Genomic DNA, 19,487 nt, shown 5'->3' with positions numbered 1-19,487 from the left:
ACCAAGGTGCTAGCACAAGTACAACTGAAGTAAAATGATGCAAGTTGAAAATGACCCTTGGGCGTGTTAATGGGCCACTGTTCCATAATAGGTAAGAACTATATATATATTATATTATTATAAAATAATCAGCTCATATAACGATGAGGTCCTCGCCACCCATTCCATGACATTCTCGCTTAGCGCTGTGTGTGCGCTTAGTGGAAGTCTAATTGCGAGTGGTGTAACCGATAAAGTTCACACCACACACTTCCAACATCAAACTCAATTACACAATCACACCGACACAACACAATATCCACACGACATCCCTTCCTGATTCCACATATTGTCACTTCATTAGGGGTATTAATTAATTATGATCATTATATAAGAAAACAAGACATGCTTAGAAAAGCATGGCGACGGCAACAGCACCGGCAACAGCAGAGACACCAAGGGTGGCAGCGCCGTTGGCCTGGGCGGGAGGAGCAGAGGCCTTGGGGGCCTGGGCAGGGCCGGTGGAGTGGGGAGCCTGGATCTGGCCATCATTGATCTGGGAGACAATGGCACCGGCAGTGGCGTGGGCACCAGCAGCGGCCTCGGACTTGGGGGCGGCAACAGCAGAAGAAGCCTTGGAAGCAGCAGCAGAAGAAGCAGCGTGAGAAGCAGAGGCGGCAGCGGAAGAGGCGGCATGGGAAGCAGCGGAGGAAGAGGTGGGAGCAGCGGCGGAAGAAGAGCCACCTTCGAAGACAGCTCGAGCGGCAAAGCCGAGACCTCCAGACTTGCAGAACTGGTTGTTGACAATGTCGTAACCGTTCTTGCCGTTGGGGCAGGCAGTGAAGTCAAAGTTGGGGACGTAGAGATGGTTGTCACCGTTGACAATGATGTCCTTGGAGGCCTGACCGTCGGTGGCCACAATGGTGGCGTTGTCACCGAACTGGACGGGCTTACCGTTGGCGTACAGAGATCGGCCAATCACCTCGTAGGTGGTGGGGGTGTTGCCGTTGAGGACAAGGGACTTGCCATCGGAGGTGATGGCGTCGTTCTGGATGTCGGAGCCAGATCGGATGGCAACGAGAGAGAACTTCTGGGCGGAGACGAGGCCGGCGGCAGCGGCAAGAAGAACGGCGGAGAACTGCATAGTTAGAGAAGGAACGAGTGTATTTGTTGCGGGAAAAGAGGGACACAGACGAGGACACGGTGGATATATATACAATTATGACGACTTTCCACCCCCCCAACTCCACCATTTTTAACGTTCACAACATCAGGTATAGAATACGCCTGTACCGTGTAGGGATAGAGTTACAGTCGGTCTACTTGTACTGTACTGTAGTCATCATTACAAGGTACAAGAGGTACATACTGTGTACTCGTACATACATAGATGAGGCCCCCTGTTCAGTGATTTCCTCTTATACAATCAAAGTGTTGGGAGTGAGAACTGGAACGAAGAAATGTGCTTTGGATTTCTACTGCATCTTCAATACTGGTACCTCCAGGGCTCACCATGTATCATGAGAGGTTCTGATGTTCTTACTGAGACCCCCACTAACCAAATTTAGAGTCCAAGAAGACTTCCGAGTGTAGCAATAACAAGACCAAAAGGGAAGTCAAATGAACCTGGTAAGTATATCGGCCCTAAGACCCGTTACCATGAGGCTTCATAAAGGGCTACGATTCGAGCACCGAGTGACCATTATGCACTTAATGGGGTTTTAAGTCTGAGACAACATGTAGGGAATGTGGTTATGTAAAAGTAGCTATCTATCACCCGTCTGCTGAGGGACATGAGATGGTTTAGATAATCTGTGCATTATGTTAAACGGCTGTACATGGGGAAGATGGTAACAAAAATTATCACCATTGGAGCGATGTGGCCCTCGTTTGATAGATATACGGACAGTTCCCCGAAGCAGCTGTTCTCATCCTCTCATATGGTACGGATACTCAAGTTATCATTACGTACCCATTCTATAATTTGCATTTATTGCCTTCTTGTTTTGATTTCTGCGTTCAAGAAGGAACCTTGGTTTGAATATGCCTCAGAGGCTTCTTCGGGATGATCAGGTTGGCCTCGTACCGGCACTTGTACGATGCTTAATGCTTATGAAGATCTTACCCATGACGAACAACAGTAGCTACCAGGAAGTTAAGATGAACGCCGACGCTTCTGTCGCACAAGCCAGCTTAACCTGAGTTGAAGTGGCCAAATCTATGCAAGTAGCCACCAAAATCTCAATCACATCTCGAAATCCCTATTATGCTAAAGGTTTACAGGAAAAGTAATTATGCGCTCGATAGTTCCATACACGACACGGCTCGTTTGCTATATATAACTACAGAAAGGCTTCCGACTTTGCTTTTGGTTGAAAGAATTGTTCTGGTACTGGCAAGTCAGTTTCCCGAAATGGAATCTGTCCGTTCAGCCTGCTCCTACTTGGAACTTGGTGTAGTTACGAGTGTACATACAGTAGCTACAAGTACAATACATGGCATGAGTTTGACTCCATACCCATGTCGAAAGTGGTGCTGTACAGTATGTACGAGTAGTAGGGGCAGCTGAAGGTATATCAGCTGTAGCTACGGAATTTTCCCTTGTAGCATTTGCGAGTGCAAGCACATCGTTCTTGGAGAAGTTCAATCGTTAGATTGTCATACATTACTGTACCGTAAGTCCACTACGAGCACAGTAGAAGTAGCAAGAGCCAATTCACTTATAACACATACCATGAATGAAGACTTCGTGTTATGTGTAAGCCACAAAAACAGGGCGAGGCTGGGTGAGAGTTCACGGAACTGCAAATCATATTGAAACTGTGCAAATAGGACATTGTTTCCTACGAGTATGTACAGTACGACCTCAGTGTTTGGCTTGAGCACGGCTAATACCGAGTGAAGAGGAGGGGGATATATATCCTGAGCAACTTCAGTCTTTTAATCGACCATGAATCAATAAACCGAAGTATAACAGATCATCAACCCCAAGCCAAATTATTTACCATGTACTCCACCAATCGGCAGATGCCGTGATCATTGAAGACATCTCGAGGTATGACAGAGGATCATCACAAGAATGTCAGAAGAGAGCCATGTTACATCACATCTAAAAATGGAACACCCACTGTGACTCTGGCTTCATCTCAGGAGTACGCACGGCAATGACATGTTACGTCAAAATGACCTTGCAACGGAATGTGCCTGTAATTGAACTACTTGTAGAACTATAACGTTACTTGCGCCATACACGGGTTGTGTTTGGGTTTAAGGAATCATTGGCACATCAGGGTAGAGTATGTACTGGTGTTGCACTAAGTACCTTGTTCGACGGTATGTGAGCTACAACGAGAACGCGTTTCCAATTTTGTCTACGGGGTCAGCTTTTTTCTTTCTTCTCGTCGTGCAAAGGCTGACTATCAGATACGGTTCTTACAAGTATGTACATACCCGCGAGGTCGATCGTCAGTCCGTAGATCTTGCACAAACAGTCTGAGACACATCCTGAGACTCCATACCAATCTACAAGTACGTTACTGAGCGGATCATGAAAAAAATATTAACAGTCATTACTCGTTACGGACATGAAGAGGCACTAATAGCATAAGTTTGCATTTACAGGTCCTCCACGGTGCCGACCTCTTCAACAGCCTTCCCTCCAATGTTGAAGTTCAGCTTGAATCGCAGCTTCAGCTTGTCGCCAGCGTTGCCAACGTGAGCCTCTTGGGTCACTCCGTTGATGGAAGCAGCTCCAAGAGTGTCGGAGGATGCGGGGTCTAGCTTGAGAGTGACAGACTTGGGAGCGGCAATCTTAAAGTCCAGAGCGGTAATGTTATCAGTGAAGGACTTGTTGGAGAACTGCAGAGTGATCTCCACGTTACTGCCAGACCTGCTGACCAGGCCAGACACCTTGATGTCGCCAGTCTGCAGAATAGAAATCTCCTTACCGGCAGCAGCACCGGAAGAAGCACCCACAAAGTTCCAGGCCTCAGCAGGGTCCTCAGAGGGTGCTGTCTTGACCGCGTGTGTCTCACCGGCCTTGTTGGCAGTCAGCTGGGAGAGAGAAGAAAAGTTGAAAGCGGGAGCAGGAGTAGCAGCAGGAGCAGGAGATGCCGAGGGAGAGAAGTCCAAGTCAAAAAGGTTTCCGGATCCAGCGGGTGTGCCAGAGTGCTTTCCAGAGGCTCCGGACACAGCAGGGGAGGCAGCGCTACTTGCGTTAGTGGCCCCCAGCAGAGAAATGGAGCCACCCTGACCAAAACCGGAGCTGTTGTTGAAGGACAGACCATTGAGATCGCCAAGCAGATCGTCGACGGCGGCGCCGGAGCCAGATCCGGAGTTTCCCGCGGGTGTCGCTCCTCCAGCTCCTCCAGCTGCAGGCTCATCGTCTCCAAAGTCAATGAGGTCGGAAACAACGGCCTTGGAGGTCGCAGATCCAGAGGGGGCCTTTGTGTTGACGGCGCCAGCTCCACCAAAGTCGCCCTTTCGCAGAAGCTCAAACTTCTCAACCAAAGAATGCAGGTAGTCGTTGAGTTGTAGAAGCTTGGCCACGGTTTCCTCGTCCTGACCCTCCTCCTCAGTCATCTTCTGAATTCGGGGGTGGGCAGCCTTGACGGCAGAGTACATCTCTGCGTAGACATCGTCGGGCTTGAATGGGGTGCCGCTGGGATGCCCCTGCATCATTTCGTCGAGAAGCTGCGCCTTAGTCTTGATTTTCTCCAGATCCTCGGCGGCCTTGGCGGCGTAGTTTGTCTTTGATTCCTTGAAACCAGCCATGATCTTCATGAGATGGTTGGCTTCCTGGAGGTCTCGAGGAGATCCGGATCGAATGAGCTCCTGCAGCTTGGCACTGTGGGCGTCCTGCTCTTCAGCCTCCAGCTCAGCAGCAGACTTGAGACTTTCAGCCTCTCGCAGAACAGCAGCGTCATCTCGGTTGACCTCGGGGAAGTGGTAGCCCTTGTAGGTCAGCAGCCGGTGCATGTCTCTGATGTATCCCAGGTCATCCTTGTACCGCGAGTGCTTGCAAAGTGTTTCTCGCCAGTCCTGCAGCACCTCCAAGATCAGACACTGGGTGTGAGTGTAGTTCATTGGGGGCTTCTCGGGGAACTTCTTAACCAGTTCATTGAGAAACTCTTTTCGGGAGATTTGTAGGTGAAAAGGGTAGCCACAGTTCTTGACACAAATGTCCAGCAGCGACAGAGCCATGATGGACACGTTTCGGGACTGGTGGTTGATGAGCTTGACAATGGCCTGGGCAGCGTCCCGAGCGCTATTGCCCTTTTTGGAGTTGATGTAGTCGGCGACTTCAAAGTCCAGCGCTAGGTTGGGCTCCACCAGATGGGGGGCACAAGCTGCGCTGATTAGCTTGAACAGTTTTGCATTGGACTGCGACGATCCACTGCCGGTTCGGGGCGTGGCTTGCACGTAGTAGTCGTCGTCCACTCGAAAGCGGGCGGTGTAGTCAGCCATCTTTTTGTGGTGTGTTGCGCTGTGGAGTCGGAGTTGTGTTCAACCAGGTCGAGATGATGTGGTCGATTGGGAGGTGCGGAATACATGCGTTGCCACAGTTTAGGGTTGGCCGACATTTGTTTTCAAATTACTGCGTGGGGACGACGAAGCGGTTAGCACTAGAATATGAAGGGCTTATTTAAATGACTATACTGGTGTTACAACTGCTGCCATATATTCATCTACTGTAGAGCTCATCCCCTCCTCACCACCTGGTTCCCACTGCGTTGCGCTTAAATTTCGTATCCTGTAATCTCTAGTGGGTAACCATGTGGCTGACTGACTGGGGTCTCACTCCAGCTCAGACGGGGAGTGCCGCTTTGTCATCAGTGAAAAACTTTTCACCACCTCTCCGCACAACGCTCAATCACCACCTGTCTTTTATATATTGGTCAGTACATTGGTATTGGCTGGTAATAAGCCTTGTGTGCCCTTGTAGGGCTTGGCGCATCTAAATGCCGCAGCTACAGCGTGGCCATAACAGAGGTGGCGGTTGGTCTCATGCCGTGCGTTATCTGACGTCCTTGCAACTGTAAGATAATCGTTTCGATTTTCTCCTCCCAGCAAATGTTTCATTTCCTTCTTGCCCTCGTTGTGGGAAGCAGTAGCTTTGAGGAGGCCTAAGCAAATAGCTTTGTTCATGCAATGCATCGGCTACAGTGTCAGCTACGATACAAGAAAACAGCTGCTGCTGCTGGCGAAGACTTTCCAATCGGAACCTTAAAACCAGCACTATCAGATTGATTTTTTAGATAACCGTTGCACCATCCATACAGGCACAATATCGCTCCAATATCTATTGTATTTCCACATCTACAACCTCAACTTATACCACCTAAACAATACTACCTATAGCAGCGTAAATACGGGGAGTACCCGGACTCCTCTAGCTAAGCTAGGATGGATGTAATGTAGATACCATCGTGGGTCAAAACGTCCATAGTGTTCTCGCCTGGGTGAGTAGTTTTTCGTCTGTCCGAGCGTTTATGCCTCCTTCGGGGCCGCCTTGGAAGCCTCAACGAAGGTCTCGAGAGCGTTGAGAGCCTTTCCAGACTTGATAGACTCTCGCGCAAGCTCCACACCATGCTTCCAGTCCTTGGCATGACCATCAATGACAGCCAGAGCCGCAGCGTTCATGATGACGTAATCGGAGATGGGGTGACCATCGGGAAGCTCATTGGAAAGAAGCTGCTTGAGCACGGTAGCGTTCTCGGTGGGGGTACCGGAGGACACTTCAGACAGGGGGTGTCTAGAGAGACCGAAGTCTTCAGGGGTGAGGTAGAGCTCCTCAATCTCCTGGGAAGGAGTAACTCTCCAGACCTTGGTTCGTCCGGCAGGAGAGATCTCGTCGAGACCCTCCTCTCCCCAGACAACCAGAGCAGGGGACTGAGACATACCCTGAACTCTGTTGATATGGGTGATGGCTTCGGCGAAGATCTGACCAAGGGCCTCGGAGTACACACCGATGATCCGGGCCTTCACTGGAATGGGATTGACGAGGGGACCCAGGACGTTGAAGAGGGTAGGGATACCCATGGACTTTCTGACGGGGGCAACTCGGTTCATAACGGGGTGGAACATGGGAGCGAACAGGAAGCAGAAAGGACCCTTGGCGACAATATCAGGCACAGTGGATTGGTGGACTCGCGACATGTCAGCTCCGAGACAAGTGAGCAGATCACCGGCTCCAGACATGCTGGTGGAGGCCTTACCGCCGTGCTTGCCGACCTTGATGCCCATACCAGCAGCAACAATAGCCGCTGAGGTGGACACGTTGAAAGTGTTCTGTCCATCACCTCCAGTGCCGACAATGTCGACGTAACCCTCGGGATCAAGCTTGGAGGTGTCGGGCAGACGGGCAGCGTGTCGCAGGGTGTTGGCGGCGGCAGCCAGGTAAGCAGCGTTCATGTCGAGACCCTTAGCATGCAAGAGGGCCAGAAAAGTGATGATCTGGGACTCAGGGACCTTCTCCTGGGCGACCAGAGCCAGGACCTCGGCGAGATCCTCGGGGGTGAAGGTGTCGTCCAAAATGGCCTTAAGCTGGGTGTTGAGAGGCAGAGACATGGGTGTTGATGACAAGTGAGAGTGGTGAGGTATGGTGTACCTTAATTGAGTCACTGCACCGACCGTGAAAGTTTCTCTGCGGGATGAGGTTAACATGGAAAATATCCTGAATACCGTGAATAGTGGTTGAAGAAGAGACAAATGTTGGACAGCCTCCTATCCCACGACCCAAATTTACATGTTGTACTAGTTCCATTAGTCACACAATGACTCACTAAAACAGACAGTGGGTAGGGCCATTTAGGTTCACTCGTGAACACACAATAGTCAAGCTCCGAATTATGGCGAGGCCACCATTGAGGTAAAAAATTGCCTTTAATAAACGAGGTGTTATGACGTACGAGTACCTGTAAGAACAGATGAATTCAGATGACTTTTTGTTCTAGGATCTAAAGCAGCTTTCTTAGCCAAATGCCACACACTAATGTTCATGTAAGGTCCTTGGGGGTCCCCTTACACCGCAGTGTGCCACGAACGAGTGTGCTCGCTCCTTTATCAACACATGGTTGGGTTTCATCTTGATCTATAGGTCCGAGTTAAAAAAACGCGATCTATGTCACAGGCACAAATAAATGAAGCGATACAAGGTCATCTCTTATACTGTAGCGACAGTGAGCACGACCGCTCTCACAACATGCAGTGCAGCTCTAGACCACTAATGCAACTTGTACCTGCCACCGTTCCTCTACTGTAAGAATAACGCCGTACAGCATCTGTTAGCTCTGAATGTACTGTAGGGAGCGGGCTAGAGTTGGGGTCCTTTGAATGAGAGGGAGGAAGGAGAGTATATCTGCACAACTTGAGTGTCTCATACTATCTTAGGCGGATACGAGGTGACACATTTTACAGTATGCACGACTCTAAGGGCTGTTTTGACTCGTCGTGGAAGTATCAATGCATGGACCTGGGGTAACAACTAGAGCAACCAAGTCCGGCTATGAGCAACTACTGTACACAGAGAGAGGGACAATCTGCTATACCTGACCGCTATACCTGACCAAGTGCAGTAAGTATCGTACAGTATGTACAAGTATTGGCACTTACATGTCCCAATTTGCAACAGAACCCTTATCAGCTGCACACTTCAATGGCACCAAGCTTGACTACAATTATAATTGAAAACGTACGAACCGTGGTAGGTGTACCTGTAGTTCGCCCGACAAGTGGATGGATTCAGTCCAAAATAACAGCCAATCGGATATTACCGCTGGTGACACTCTCAGACACATGTCTATGATGGTCATTGTTAGCACCGAAAAATTCTTCACTCACAATTCAACAATAGCCACCTTCTATGATAAACCGTTTGACTATGGGGTTGTGTCAGGCAGGTTACAGGACACATTAGAGCAGCGAGACAGCCTCGTATTTCGTATTTTCGCGGACCCGACAAGACAGAAATAGCTGTTCGAAACACGTTAGATCTAATTTCTTTTCAAATTATAAGTACTCGTACGGCATTCATACCAATTCCATGCTGGGAACGCTCACTGCCGGCTCTAAAGTTTCCCAACCCAAGACACGTTGTTTTGGAACAGGACGCGTTGTATCCACGTGACGGCGGTTGCCTGGCAGCACGCGTTCAATGTAAATGTGGTTACGAATGCCTAACACGGCAGGTCGAGTGGGACGACGTAGGGTAATAATTCTCGAGAATACACCGCTACATATTTGTTGGTCACATTACAATCTGTCTAATTAGAAATTATGACGTGTAGTCGAATTGTTGATTTCCCCCCTATTTCTCGGCCGGGTAACCTACGCTAACCTCCACGTCTGCACCTCCTAGGATTCTCGCATCCTAATCACGACATTATACCTATCAATCATGGCGACCACAGCACAGGCTGCTATTCAGAGCATTGGCGTGGCCAATCTGCCAAACCAGCGGTGAGTATGGAGAAGTGTGAACCGGTTATGGGCTCAGAAACACGGATACACTGGTTATGAGCTATCACTCGTCCTACGTGGAGACATTGTATACACCACTAACACAGACACAAGATTGTGGCCAAGAGTGGAGCTACCTTCACCCTTATGGTGGCTGGCGAGTCTGGTCTCGGAAAGACCACCTTCGTTAACACCCTCTTCTCCACATCCATCAAGAGCTACACAGACAACAAGACGCGGTTCAAGCGACCCATCAAGAAGACGGTGGAGATCGACGTGACCAAGGCCGAGCTGGAGGAGCGAGGATTCCGAGTGCGACTCAACGTGATCGACACTCCCGGATTCGGTGACAATGTCAACAACCTAGACTCTTGGCAGCCCATTGTTGAATTTCTGGACGACCAGCATGAATCTTTCATGCGTCAGGAACAGCAACCAAACCGTGTCGGCAAGATTGACATGCGAGTCCACGCGTGTATCTACTTTATTCGACCCACTGGCCACGGACTCAAGCCCCTGGACATTGAGGCCATGAAGAAGCTGTCTTCTCGAGTGAACTTGATCCCCGTCATCGCCAAGGCTGACACACTGTCGCGCAAGGAGCTGGCTATCTTCAAGCAGCGAGTTCGAGACACCATCATCGCGCAAAACATTCGAATCTACCAGCCCTCAGTGGATGAGGAGGACCAGCGAGCTGCTGAGCACGCCAAGTCGCTTATTGACGCCATGCCCTACTCCATCATTGCCTCTGAGAAGGACGTGGAGACCCCTGATGGTCGAGTGGTCAAGGGCCGACAATACCTGTGGGGAGTTGCCGAGGTGGAGAACGAGGACCACTGTGACTTTGAGAAGTTGCGATACCTCCTGATCCGAACCCACATGCTGGACCTCACAGCCTCCACTGAGGAGCTGCACTACGAGTCGTACCGAACCCAACAGATGGAGACCAGAAAGTTTGGCGAGGCCCGGCCGCGAAAATTCGACAACCCTAAGTTCAAGGAGGAGGAGGACGCTCTTCGAAAGATGTTCACTGAGCAGGTAAAGCTGGAGGAGCAGCGATTCCGACAGTGGGAGCAAAATCTCATTGCCGAGCGAGATCGACTCAACAAGGACCTCGAGCAGACCCATGCTAGCATCAGAGCCCTGGAGCAGGAGGTCGAGCAGTTGACTATGAAGGCTGGTAAGCGATAAATCTGATTTTGTTATTTATGGTTCCTCTTGCTAATCTAGGATGTTGGTAATTTTGTAATGTATAATGGAGTGAACGTGGACGACGTTGAGCGTGACGAACGCGTAAGGAATCGACACGACTGTGCCACAGGTGAACGACTAACAATATCCGGGGATTATGGAACGCGTTTTAACAGCTCCCTTCGCTGACCCTGGCGTATCTTGATGCTGTGATGATGTATGTTAATGTATTACTAATCAGAAGGATGTATATTACGACCATATGTACTGTACCATACGAGAACAAGTGCAATACCATTGAGTCAGATCTGTACACGTTTCTCCATCTTCTGGTATGTATACGACTAGAAAATTGTGAAGGACGCAATGCTCAGTTGTGTGCCCTGGTCTAAGCTCGGTGAGCCAGACACAGGTTTGAAGACTTGGGCCCAATGTGCTCTTCGGGTTGTGGCCAGGAGGATAAGCATGGTCGGAGATACTTGAAAAACGTGAACGACTTTATGGACGAGTCTCAACCTCAAGGGTTAGTCTCAGAAAGTGTCTTTGACAACATGTCTCAAGGTGACATTCGTTAGCAGCGTCAGGACAGTTTAAAGAATGATGCACATACTTACGAGAGAATCCGCTTTCGTCATTTGGGAAGATTCGAAATAACAGCTCTCTCTGGCTATTAGATCGTATTAACACCGTTGCAAGACTTGTTCCCGAGGTCACTTGCTTTGCGAACAGTTTACTCGTCCAGATCTCCGGGGGGGCATAACACATATGCATCTTACTCGTGATACAAACTGAAAAGTTATGTTTTTTAAGAGTTGTTCTACAATGTACACTGTGGACGTTTGTAATGTCAGCTTCATTCATAATCATATCTCATTATCTATGTGTCTAATTACTCCTCGGAAGTATAAGCATCTAAAGCGTCTATTCCTCCTCAGCAAGCAGCTTCTCACAGTCGAGAGCAGCCATGCAGCCGGTACCAGCAGAGGTAATGGCCTGTCGGTATCGCTTGTCCTGGACATCACCAGCGGCAAAGACACCCTTGACGGAGGTGTTGGCGGTACCGGGGACGGTAACAACATAGCCTTCCTCGTCGGTCTCGACCTGGCCCTTGACGATGGAGGTGGCGGGGATGTGACCAATGGCGTAGAACAGACCGTTGACCTCGAGGTCTCGCTTCTCGCCGGTCAGGGTGTTCTCGATCTCCAGGGCGTTCAGCAGCTTGCCGTCTCCCTTGGCCTCGATGGACACGTGGTTGAAGAGAATCTCGACCTTGGGGTGGGAGGCCAGTCGCTTGGCCATAACGGCGGAAGCTCGCAGCTTGTCCTTTCGGACAATGACGTAGACCTTGGAGCCGTACTTGGTGAGGAAGAGGGCCTCCTCAGCGGCAGAGTCTCCTCCTCCGACAACGGCGAGAGGCTTGTTTCGGAAAATGGGGACAGCACCGTCACAGACAGCGCAGGCAGAGATACCCTGCTGCCAGTACTGGTCCTCACCGGGCAGAGAGAGTCGCTTGGCAGAGGCACCAGTGGCAAGAATAATGGCGTCGGCAGTGTGGGGCTCCTCGTCCTCATTGAACTCGGTCCAGTACTTGAAGGGTCGCTGGGACAGATCGACCTTGGAGACGGTCTCGGTGATGATCTCGGTGCCGAATCGGATGGACTGCTTTCGCATGTCCTCCATGAGCTGGGAGCCCATGATTCCGTCGGGGAAGCCGGGGAAGTTCTCAATCTCAGTGGTAGTGGTGAGCTGACCGCCGGCAGCAATGCCGTTGGCCATCATTCCCTCGTAGAGAGTGGGCTTGATCTCGGCTCGAGAAAGGTAGATGGCAGCGGTGTGGGCGGCGGGGCCGGAACCGATGATAACAACTGGGCTGTGGGTCATTCTGGATTGAGCTGTGGTGGAGAAAGAGGGCTTGGAGTGTTCAATTGCGGTTGCAGATATGGGCAATAGGGCTCCAAATCGGGTGAATCGTCGAAAGATGGAAATTGTAAATGTCGTGGCTTGCTTCTGGGCACGCAAGTGTATAAGTAGTGTTTGAGAAAGTCTGGCGCAACGTTTTTCACGCACAAACTTAGAGTTTGTGATTTGTAAGGGGTCTAAGCCGAGTACGAGAGTGACTGTGTGTAGAGTAAATGTATGAGGTGACGGTGGTTTTTTTTGCCACCCAGGCGATAAGTTGCTCTCAATACATTTGTCAGTATGATTTTCAAGCAATATACCCACCATGTCACGTACTGAAGACTCTCTACTCCCCAAAGTCTAGACCACATCAGATAACCAAAGCAAAGTTCAGACGAGCTGACACAATGCGCCTCTGATCTGGACCAGTCTAGACGCAACAGAAGCCGACAGAAGACCCGAGGTGATAAGAGGAAGTTAGTAAGCTACAAGACGAGCGCAGTCTAACGCATATATTCAAAGTTGTTTACAAATCGACCTACCCGACGCTGTGGTTATCCGATGAGGTCCATGTCTCATTTCGAACCACATGCTACAAGTAGTTGTTCCGGACTCTTCCGTAAGCTCTGCGTCACACTGTACAAGTACATACTGGTATAAGTCGATCATGTTACACTTCCTAGTGTTACAGAAGTACAAGCTCGTACGTACCATGTACTGGCTGCTGCGAAAAACGGATTATACAGACCTATCGGGCTAACAATCAAAACACCATCACGTGATAAAGTTGACCCGAAAAAACACCCTAATCCATGTCTTTCTCCCACATGGCACAGTCTAGACCGGGCCATTGCACGGCTGTACCATACCCCATTTTAGACGCACATGACAAACGCTCACATGCCCAGGACGGCGTCGGAATTTTTGCGTGCTACCAAAGGCAGTTTTTTAGTCTCTCCAGTTAATCCGAAATGAAACATGAGGGTGGACTACTGTAGGGGGAATATGACTGAAGCGAAGTTACAGTGTACCGGTTCAGTAGAGTGCAAGCACTACAGTACATACTGTAGTGTCATACAATACCTGCAGATACTGTACTTGTGCGAGTGAGTACATACAGAACAAATACCGGCACACTGAACTATCAACTGCTTGGTGCTACTGTTACTACTATTGTTAACAGAATGCTCGTTCGTAGTTAGTAGAGTCAGTTGATCACTCACAGTGTTGGATAATGAGGCAACCACAGCCCCAGATCTGTACCCCCAGTGCAGAACAGTGTACAGTATGTACAGTATTGTACGTAGCTAGACATCACACCGTCTGTGAAAATGCAAATATAATGATCCTATAAATCTCTCTATCCAGGTTCTGTCCCAACTTACCCGACTATCTATCACTTCGTCTCAGCAAACTCCTTCAACACTTTGGATGACGCAAAAAGCGGGTTTAGAAAAACGCACTGGAAAAAGTACTCGAGTCCACGCCGTCGGCTCTGTAAAAACGTCTTGTTGAAATGCTGAAACATGGACTTGGCAGGCAGTTGGGGAATCTCCATCTTGTGTTGCGGGAACTCCTGCTTGAGAGCCTCCCGCATCTCGTAAATCTCTGAGAACCGCCGTCGCAAAATAATACGACCTCCATACTTTGTCTCCACCACAATTGTCCACGACACATATGCACCCGCCTTGCTATCTCCTGCAACAATGTTGTATTCTGGAATATTGACATCTGCTGCCCAAACCGGCAAGACTCCCTGTGGGACATGCTCATCCCGCGGCTCAGGCCGACCGTTTTCATTTATCGTGTCGTAATCCTCCCCTCCGTAGACCATGCTGTATTCATCGTTGGTATTATCGACGATTCGGATAGGGCCTACCGGAATAGGCGTGAACACCGGAATGGGGGTCACTTGTGTTAGCGAGTCAATGTCGCCCACGCCGTAGGTCCGCCCGACCTTCCACACGTTGGATTTGCGGCCTATGCTGCCACTGGTAACGTCCATGTCTCTGAAAGAAATAGCTGGCCGCTTAGTACTGGCCACTGAAGATGTTCGGGATGATGCCATGGGTTTGAAGAAAGGCAAGTGGCAATCACCTTTGTTTTGTGATTGGAAAGAAGATGATAGTCCAGAAACGTTGCCTTATTGGTGAGGGCTAGGGCGCTTTTTGTAGGTGTGTCTTCCGGCGCGCTAGTGTTGAGTCGATATTTTTGGGCACGACGGGCCAAAATTTGGAACCACCCACACAGCAAATGTACGATAAACTTTGTGGGGGAGCAAGCACATGGAGGCGTTATACTGAGAGGTCGTAGTGGAACGTTATGTCCATGTGATGGCTGTAACAAGATTACAGCATATGTATTTATTGTACATGGGACGTGTAGAGATACTGAGAGATTCAGGTCTTACCACAGAGGTGTGTCAGGAGCGCTGCAGATGCGTCTCAATCTCATATCATATCAGCTGTCGCTCAACAACCAAGAAGCAGTCCGATACTGTTTTAGTTGAGATGCTAACGGTTATAGATTGTTTGAACTCTTGGAATTCATGTCCTAGACGTATCAAAAAGTTGGGAAAGTAATGCTATAAGCTCTTTTCAGGGTCTATTCCTTGGGGTACTTCAAGTACTAGGCACGTGATTAACATGCACCTCCCACTAACCGCACTTTAAATATTTTGGTAAGCTCTACACACCCTAATTACACGGCCAGCCCTTCAATCCCCCCCAAATGATCCCTACTCCGGTGTTGCGATTCAACCCCATTGCCGACAAGGTGCCCAAATGGAAGCGGATCTACCACAAGTGGCGGGGCATCCAAAATATGCCCTTCAAGTCCAAGTACTTTGTGGGCTATGATCTGGACGGAAACTCGTACTGGGAGTTCAAGAACGTCAACAACCCCGGCCGATATAGACGCATTGTCGAGCCTGCAAAGCCCGATCTGTCGCTAGTGGACCACAAAATCCCCCCTCAATGGGTCCAGTGGCTGCGGTTCACCCGACCTCATCACCCTACTCTCGAAGAGCTGATTGCAGACAAACAACGACAAGAGCTTCTACAGGCCAAGATTGCAGCCTATGAGGCCAAGTGGAAAGAGATTCCTCTCAAGACAGCCGAAAACGCCGACGAGTCGAGAGACATGTCGTTGGAGGACCAACTCAAACCTACCTTCACTGAGGCTGAGCTGGCTGAGATGGCCCAGGTGTTCGAGAAGGTGCCTCAACAGGCAGCCCCCGCACCTCCACGTGTTCCCAATATGGCTGCAATTGAGGTGGAAGATATCATCAAGCATTACCCCGAGAATGGTCCCGATACCGTTCTTGCTGACGGAGGACGCCAACGAGACCATGACCTGAAGATGGACTACGTGGAGAAGGAGCGAGACGACTCCGGTAAGCCCGCAGAATGGACCCCCAAGGCGGCTGTGAGAAGAAGAGGATAACCACTGCAAGTGGTGGTATCCAAACTGCGTTGCGTACAAACGTAGTGTCAGCTACTGACATAAAACCAACAAGGCGCGCCCATGAGAGACAATCGGGCCCAGCATATCGTAAATAGTATATATTGTCTTTGATTATAATAGAGTATTAAGTAATGAGAAAGGCGTCGTACGAGACTGCATTCACCAGCAAGGCACGAATTGACGATAACCAACTACTGTAGTTGTATGTACATCACACCATGTGAGGCATGCCATTTGAGGCTCTCCGTACATCACATGATGCTGCTTGTACACCATATGAGGCTGTTGCTGTAAACACAAGCGATAATATGCACACAATCAGCCTCAGCTCCAGAATTATATATATTTGGGAAACAGGTCCACAAGCAACATGAATCTCATCCTTTCGCTCCACAAATACCAACATGTCCATGCCCAACACAGTATACTACTGCGGTTACCACAAACTGAATCTCTCTGGTGACCAACTGGTGGAACACATGAAACACTGCCCAGGACCTTATACTGACCCCAGCAAGAAGCCCATTGGAACCAGGTAGTTAATAAATATTTTCATTGCGTTAATAAATTAGACAGCGCTGCCATTCAGAGCTAGCACCCGGAGTTCTCACTCACCCCCGCCCTTCATTTTGTCCTCCAGCAAAGAGTAAATCTTGTCACCAAACTCTCGAACAATCGTCTCCATATCCATAGCAGGGGTTGTGCATGTTGCGGACGGAAGATTGGTTTCTGCCTTTGGAAGGCCGGTGCCGCCCCTCAAAAGGGCCAATGTAGCTTCGAGCTCTTCCTGAAGGGCACTGTAGTCCTTCTCTCGGTCGTCCTTGCTATCAAACTCGCCTCGGAACCTCTTCAGTCTTACGCAAAGGTCAGTCTTCATGGTATCGATAGAAACGTTTCCTGCCCTGGGACTACCACTGCTGATGCCTCTCGAACTTCCAGAAGAGCCCATCCTGCTAGGACTTTTGTCGCCCATAATAGCGACATTGCTGACTCTGGTGGGACTCTTGGGTCTGGCCGGGGACATCGGACGCTCATTTCGAACAGGTGAAGGAGTCTCTTTGCTGCGGAACGAAGGTCTGCCTGCCGTGCGGGTCATAGGGGACCCGTTGCTGTCAACTGCACTTTTTCTCAGTGGTGAAGGTCTGAGGACCGGCGAGTTGGGTGTATCAAGGTTGTTCTCACGCGCAATGGAAGACAGCTCAAGCTTGGGGATGACCTTTCGAGCCACAGGAGAAGTGCTTAATGCAGCAGAGCCCGATACAACAGCAGACTCAACCCATGGAGACAGCTTCCACACGAACAAACACCCATCCGCTCCAGATGTGACAACCTCGGCAGACACAGCACTCTGGGGTTTTAAAATGAGTCCCGAGACGCCGTCTGAATGACCCCATTCGGACGCTAGAAGAGCGCCTGTAGCATGATCGAACAACCGAAGAGACTTGTCCGTGCACACACCTACTAGAATGTCCTTCTTTATTCCCCCGTGCTGAAACTTGCCCAAAACGATTCGAGTCACACTCAGCCCGTCGCCACGAGAGTTGGCGCACTTGTAGTTACGCACCAACTCACACTTGTCCGTTCGATAAACATACACCTGCTTATCAGAACAGATGACAATCAGCTCGTTGTCGACAAGAATGACATCTAGAGGCGAGCTCTTGAGACTGATGGACTTGAGGGGGGCCCAAACGCCACCAGTGAGAGCATGGACGCCGATAGAGCGATCTGCAGAGCACGAATACAGCCGCTGATCCGCCACAACGAGCTTCAGAATATTCGCGGTATGACCCACAATCGTTTGCTGGAGTTCCATGGATGAATGCGATACCAAGAAGACCTGCACTGTACGATCTCGCGAACAAGTAAACAAAGTTCCGTCATGAAACGCCATACCAGTGATATCTGCCTGGTGCGCTTGTGTGGAGAACTTGCAAGAACCTTCGTTATAAAGACTAAGTCTTCCGCTTCTATCGCCGATAGCCACGTCTGACCCAAGACTCAGAGCATGCGAGATTTCGTTGTCCGATTCATCGTTCAACTTTCCAAGCTCAGGTTTGATGCTTGTGTCATCACAGGTGACCCTATCAGCAGTCCAAAAGACCTGTGACATGCCTAGAGTCAAGCCCTTGATGATTCCTTGCTGACCCTGCACAATGCTTTGCGACTTCATGTCCTGAATCAGCGAAATATCTCGATTGGAATCAAGACAGACCAAACGAGACCCAAACTCGGCCAGGGAAACAATGGGCGATTGCTGAACTTCGGTTCCAATAGGCCCAAAGTCCTCCCCTTCTTCTTGGAACACCTCATCGAGAGAAACCACTGCAATCTTACCTCCAAATGCCATACATATCTCACCATCTGAGTTCATACACACAGCAGAAACGGGAGATAGCCTCTGCCAACGGATAGTAAGCTTGGGAGTCTCTTCAGATACATTCAAGACTGCCACTAGCCCCTCCTTACTTCCAATGACAGCCTCGAGCTGATTAATGGGACATACGGAGGTGCAGGTGACATTGTTGACCAATCCCATCACAGGATTTCGGCCCGACAGAACCTGAATGTTCTGAAGCCCTCCTTCCTTATCCTCTACCTTCCATACCCGGACATGGTGATCTCCAACAGTGATAAGAATCTTGTCCGAGAGCCACCGCATGTCTTCCACCTGGGATATGCATTTGTTGGACGAATGTAGACGTACACCCTTGTCCTGGACATGCCAAATGTGAAGATAACCGTCATTTAGGGTTCCCAAAGAGGCCAGAAATGTCCCGCAAGGGGACCATCGCAGGAACCGTACTCCAAAAGAGTGCTGAGTGATCACTGCAACCGGACAACTGGAATCAGAATCCGGTGCTGTGCTGAAAATCGAAATCTTGGGACTGTGCCCGGTTTCTCCCAATGCCAATAGGCGCCCATCTGGTCTGATAGCCACAGCAGTAGCACTCTTGGCGCGTTCTTTCACAGGAGAAGGCATTTTAGGAGGCGAAGCATCCACCGGAGATTCTTCCGACGCTCCCAAATACTGTGTCTGTGATGAAAACCCGTAGCTGTCTCGCGTAGCTGTGATTTGGAACGCTTCAAAAGACGCATTGAGCTGATCTGTGTTCCTCAAACAAAAGTACCGTTGTTTGAGACCCAAAGACGTGCTGTAGTGACCCAGAACTGCGCCTGTACCGGCAGTGTATGCTATGGTCTGTCTCTGGACATCAAAGGTCATGTTGGAAGAGGCGCTCGCTCCAATTGTGTTTGACACGGTCAAAAATGATCTCTCTGTCGCGGGTATTAAATTGCGCTTGGACCCCGCTGGTTTTGTACCATTTGTGGGAGACACGGTGGGTGAGTCGCCAGGGCCGAGAGGCTGAGGCCGACCTGTTTGGTTGGCCGGCCGGTCCAATTGATACGGGCGTAAATCATCAGACATGTCGTTTTCCTCTATGTTATCATGCCATGTTTTGAAGCACATACAGGAGATTGGGTTAGGGTTT

General features: G+C 49.8%; 8 protein-coding genes across 8 annotated transcripts; 2 read left to right on the top strand and 6 right to left on the bottom strand.

Moving 5' to 3' along the window:
• Positions 1-388: 388 nt before the first annotated feature.
• Positions 389-1,123, bottom strand: YALI1_D35852g (uncharacterized protein; the record flags this gene model as incomplete). The annotated part of the gene is made up of 1 exon (XM_503352.3): positions 389-1,123. The coding sequence occupies one exon, from the start codon at positions 1,121-1,123 to the stop codon at positions 389-391; it is 735 nt and encodes a 244-aa protein (XP_503352.2).
• Positions 1,124-3,594: 2,471 nt separating this feature from the next.
• Positions 3,595-5,445, bottom strand: YALI1_D35809g (uncharacterized protein; the record flags this gene model as incomplete). Its single annotated transcript, XM_503351.3, has 1 exon — positions 3,595-5,445. One exon carries the CDS (start codon positions 5,443-5,445, stop codon positions 3,595-3,597), a length of 1,851 nt encoding a protein of 616 aa, XP_503351.1.
• Positions 5,446-6,468: 1,023 nt separating this feature from the next.
• YALI1_D35787g (uncharacterized protein) lies at positions 6,469-7,644 on the bottom strand (the record flags this gene model as incomplete). Its single annotated transcript, XM_503350.3, has 1 exon — positions 6,469-7,644. The coding sequence occupies one exon, from the start codon at positions 7,642-7,644 to the stop codon at positions 6,469-6,471; it is 1,176 nt and encodes a 391-aa protein (XP_503350.2).
• A 1,732-nt stretch (positions 7,645-9,376) lies between these two features.
• On the top strand, positions 9,377-10,629 carry YALI1_D35768g (uncharacterized protein; the record flags this gene model as incomplete). The annotated part of the gene is made up of 2 exons (XM_503349.2): positions 9,377-9,438; positions 9,546-10,629. 2 exons carry the CDS (start codon positions 9,377-9,379, stop codon positions 10,627-10,629), a joined length of 1,146 nt encoding a protein of 381 aa, XP_503349.2.
• A 921-nt stretch (positions 10,630-11,550) lies between these two features.
• On the bottom strand, positions 11,551-12,855 carry YALI1_D35735g (uncharacterized protein; the record flags this gene model as incomplete). The annotated part of the gene is made up of 1 exon (XM_503348.3): positions 11,551-12,855. One exon carries the CDS (start codon positions 12,853-12,855, stop codon positions 11,551-11,553), a length of 1,305 nt encoding a protein of 434 aa, XP_503348.2.
• Positions 12,856-13,924: 1,069 nt separating this feature from the next.
• Positions 13,925-14,596, bottom strand: YALI1_D35718g (uncharacterized protein; the record flags this gene model as incomplete). Its single annotated transcript, XM_503347.3, has 1 exon — positions 13,925-14,596. One exon carries the CDS (start codon positions 14,594-14,596, stop codon positions 13,925-13,927), a length of 672 nt encoding a protein of 223 aa, XP_503347.1.
• Positions 14,597-15,258: 662 nt separating this feature from the next.
• YALI1_D35711g (uncharacterized protein) lies at positions 15,259-15,972 on the top strand (the record flags this gene model as incomplete). Its single annotated transcript, XM_503346.3, has 1 exon — positions 15,259-15,972. One exon carries the CDS (start codon positions 15,259-15,261, stop codon positions 15,970-15,972), a length of 714 nt encoding a protein of 237 aa, XP_503346.3.
• Positions 15,973-16,600: 628 nt separating this feature from the next.
• On the bottom strand, positions 16,601-19,465 carry YALI1_D35669g (uncharacterized protein; the record flags this gene model as incomplete). Its single annotated transcript, XM_503345.3, has 1 exon — positions 16,601-19,465. The coding sequence occupies one exon, from the start codon at positions 19,463-19,465 to the stop codon at positions 16,601-16,603; it is 2,865 nt and encodes a 954-aa protein (XP_503345.3).
• Between the last annotated feature and the right edge of the window lie 22 nt (positions 19,466-19,487).

This window comes from Yarrowia lipolytica, chromosome 1D (genome assembly GCF_001761485.1).
Source record: "Yarrowia lipolytica chromosome 1D, complete sequence".
Lineage (NCBI taxonomy): Eukaryota > Fungi > Ascomycota > Dipodascomycetes > Dipodascales > Yarrowia > Yarrowia lipolytica.
This window is presented reverse-complemented; position numbering and strand designations above follow the sequence as displayed.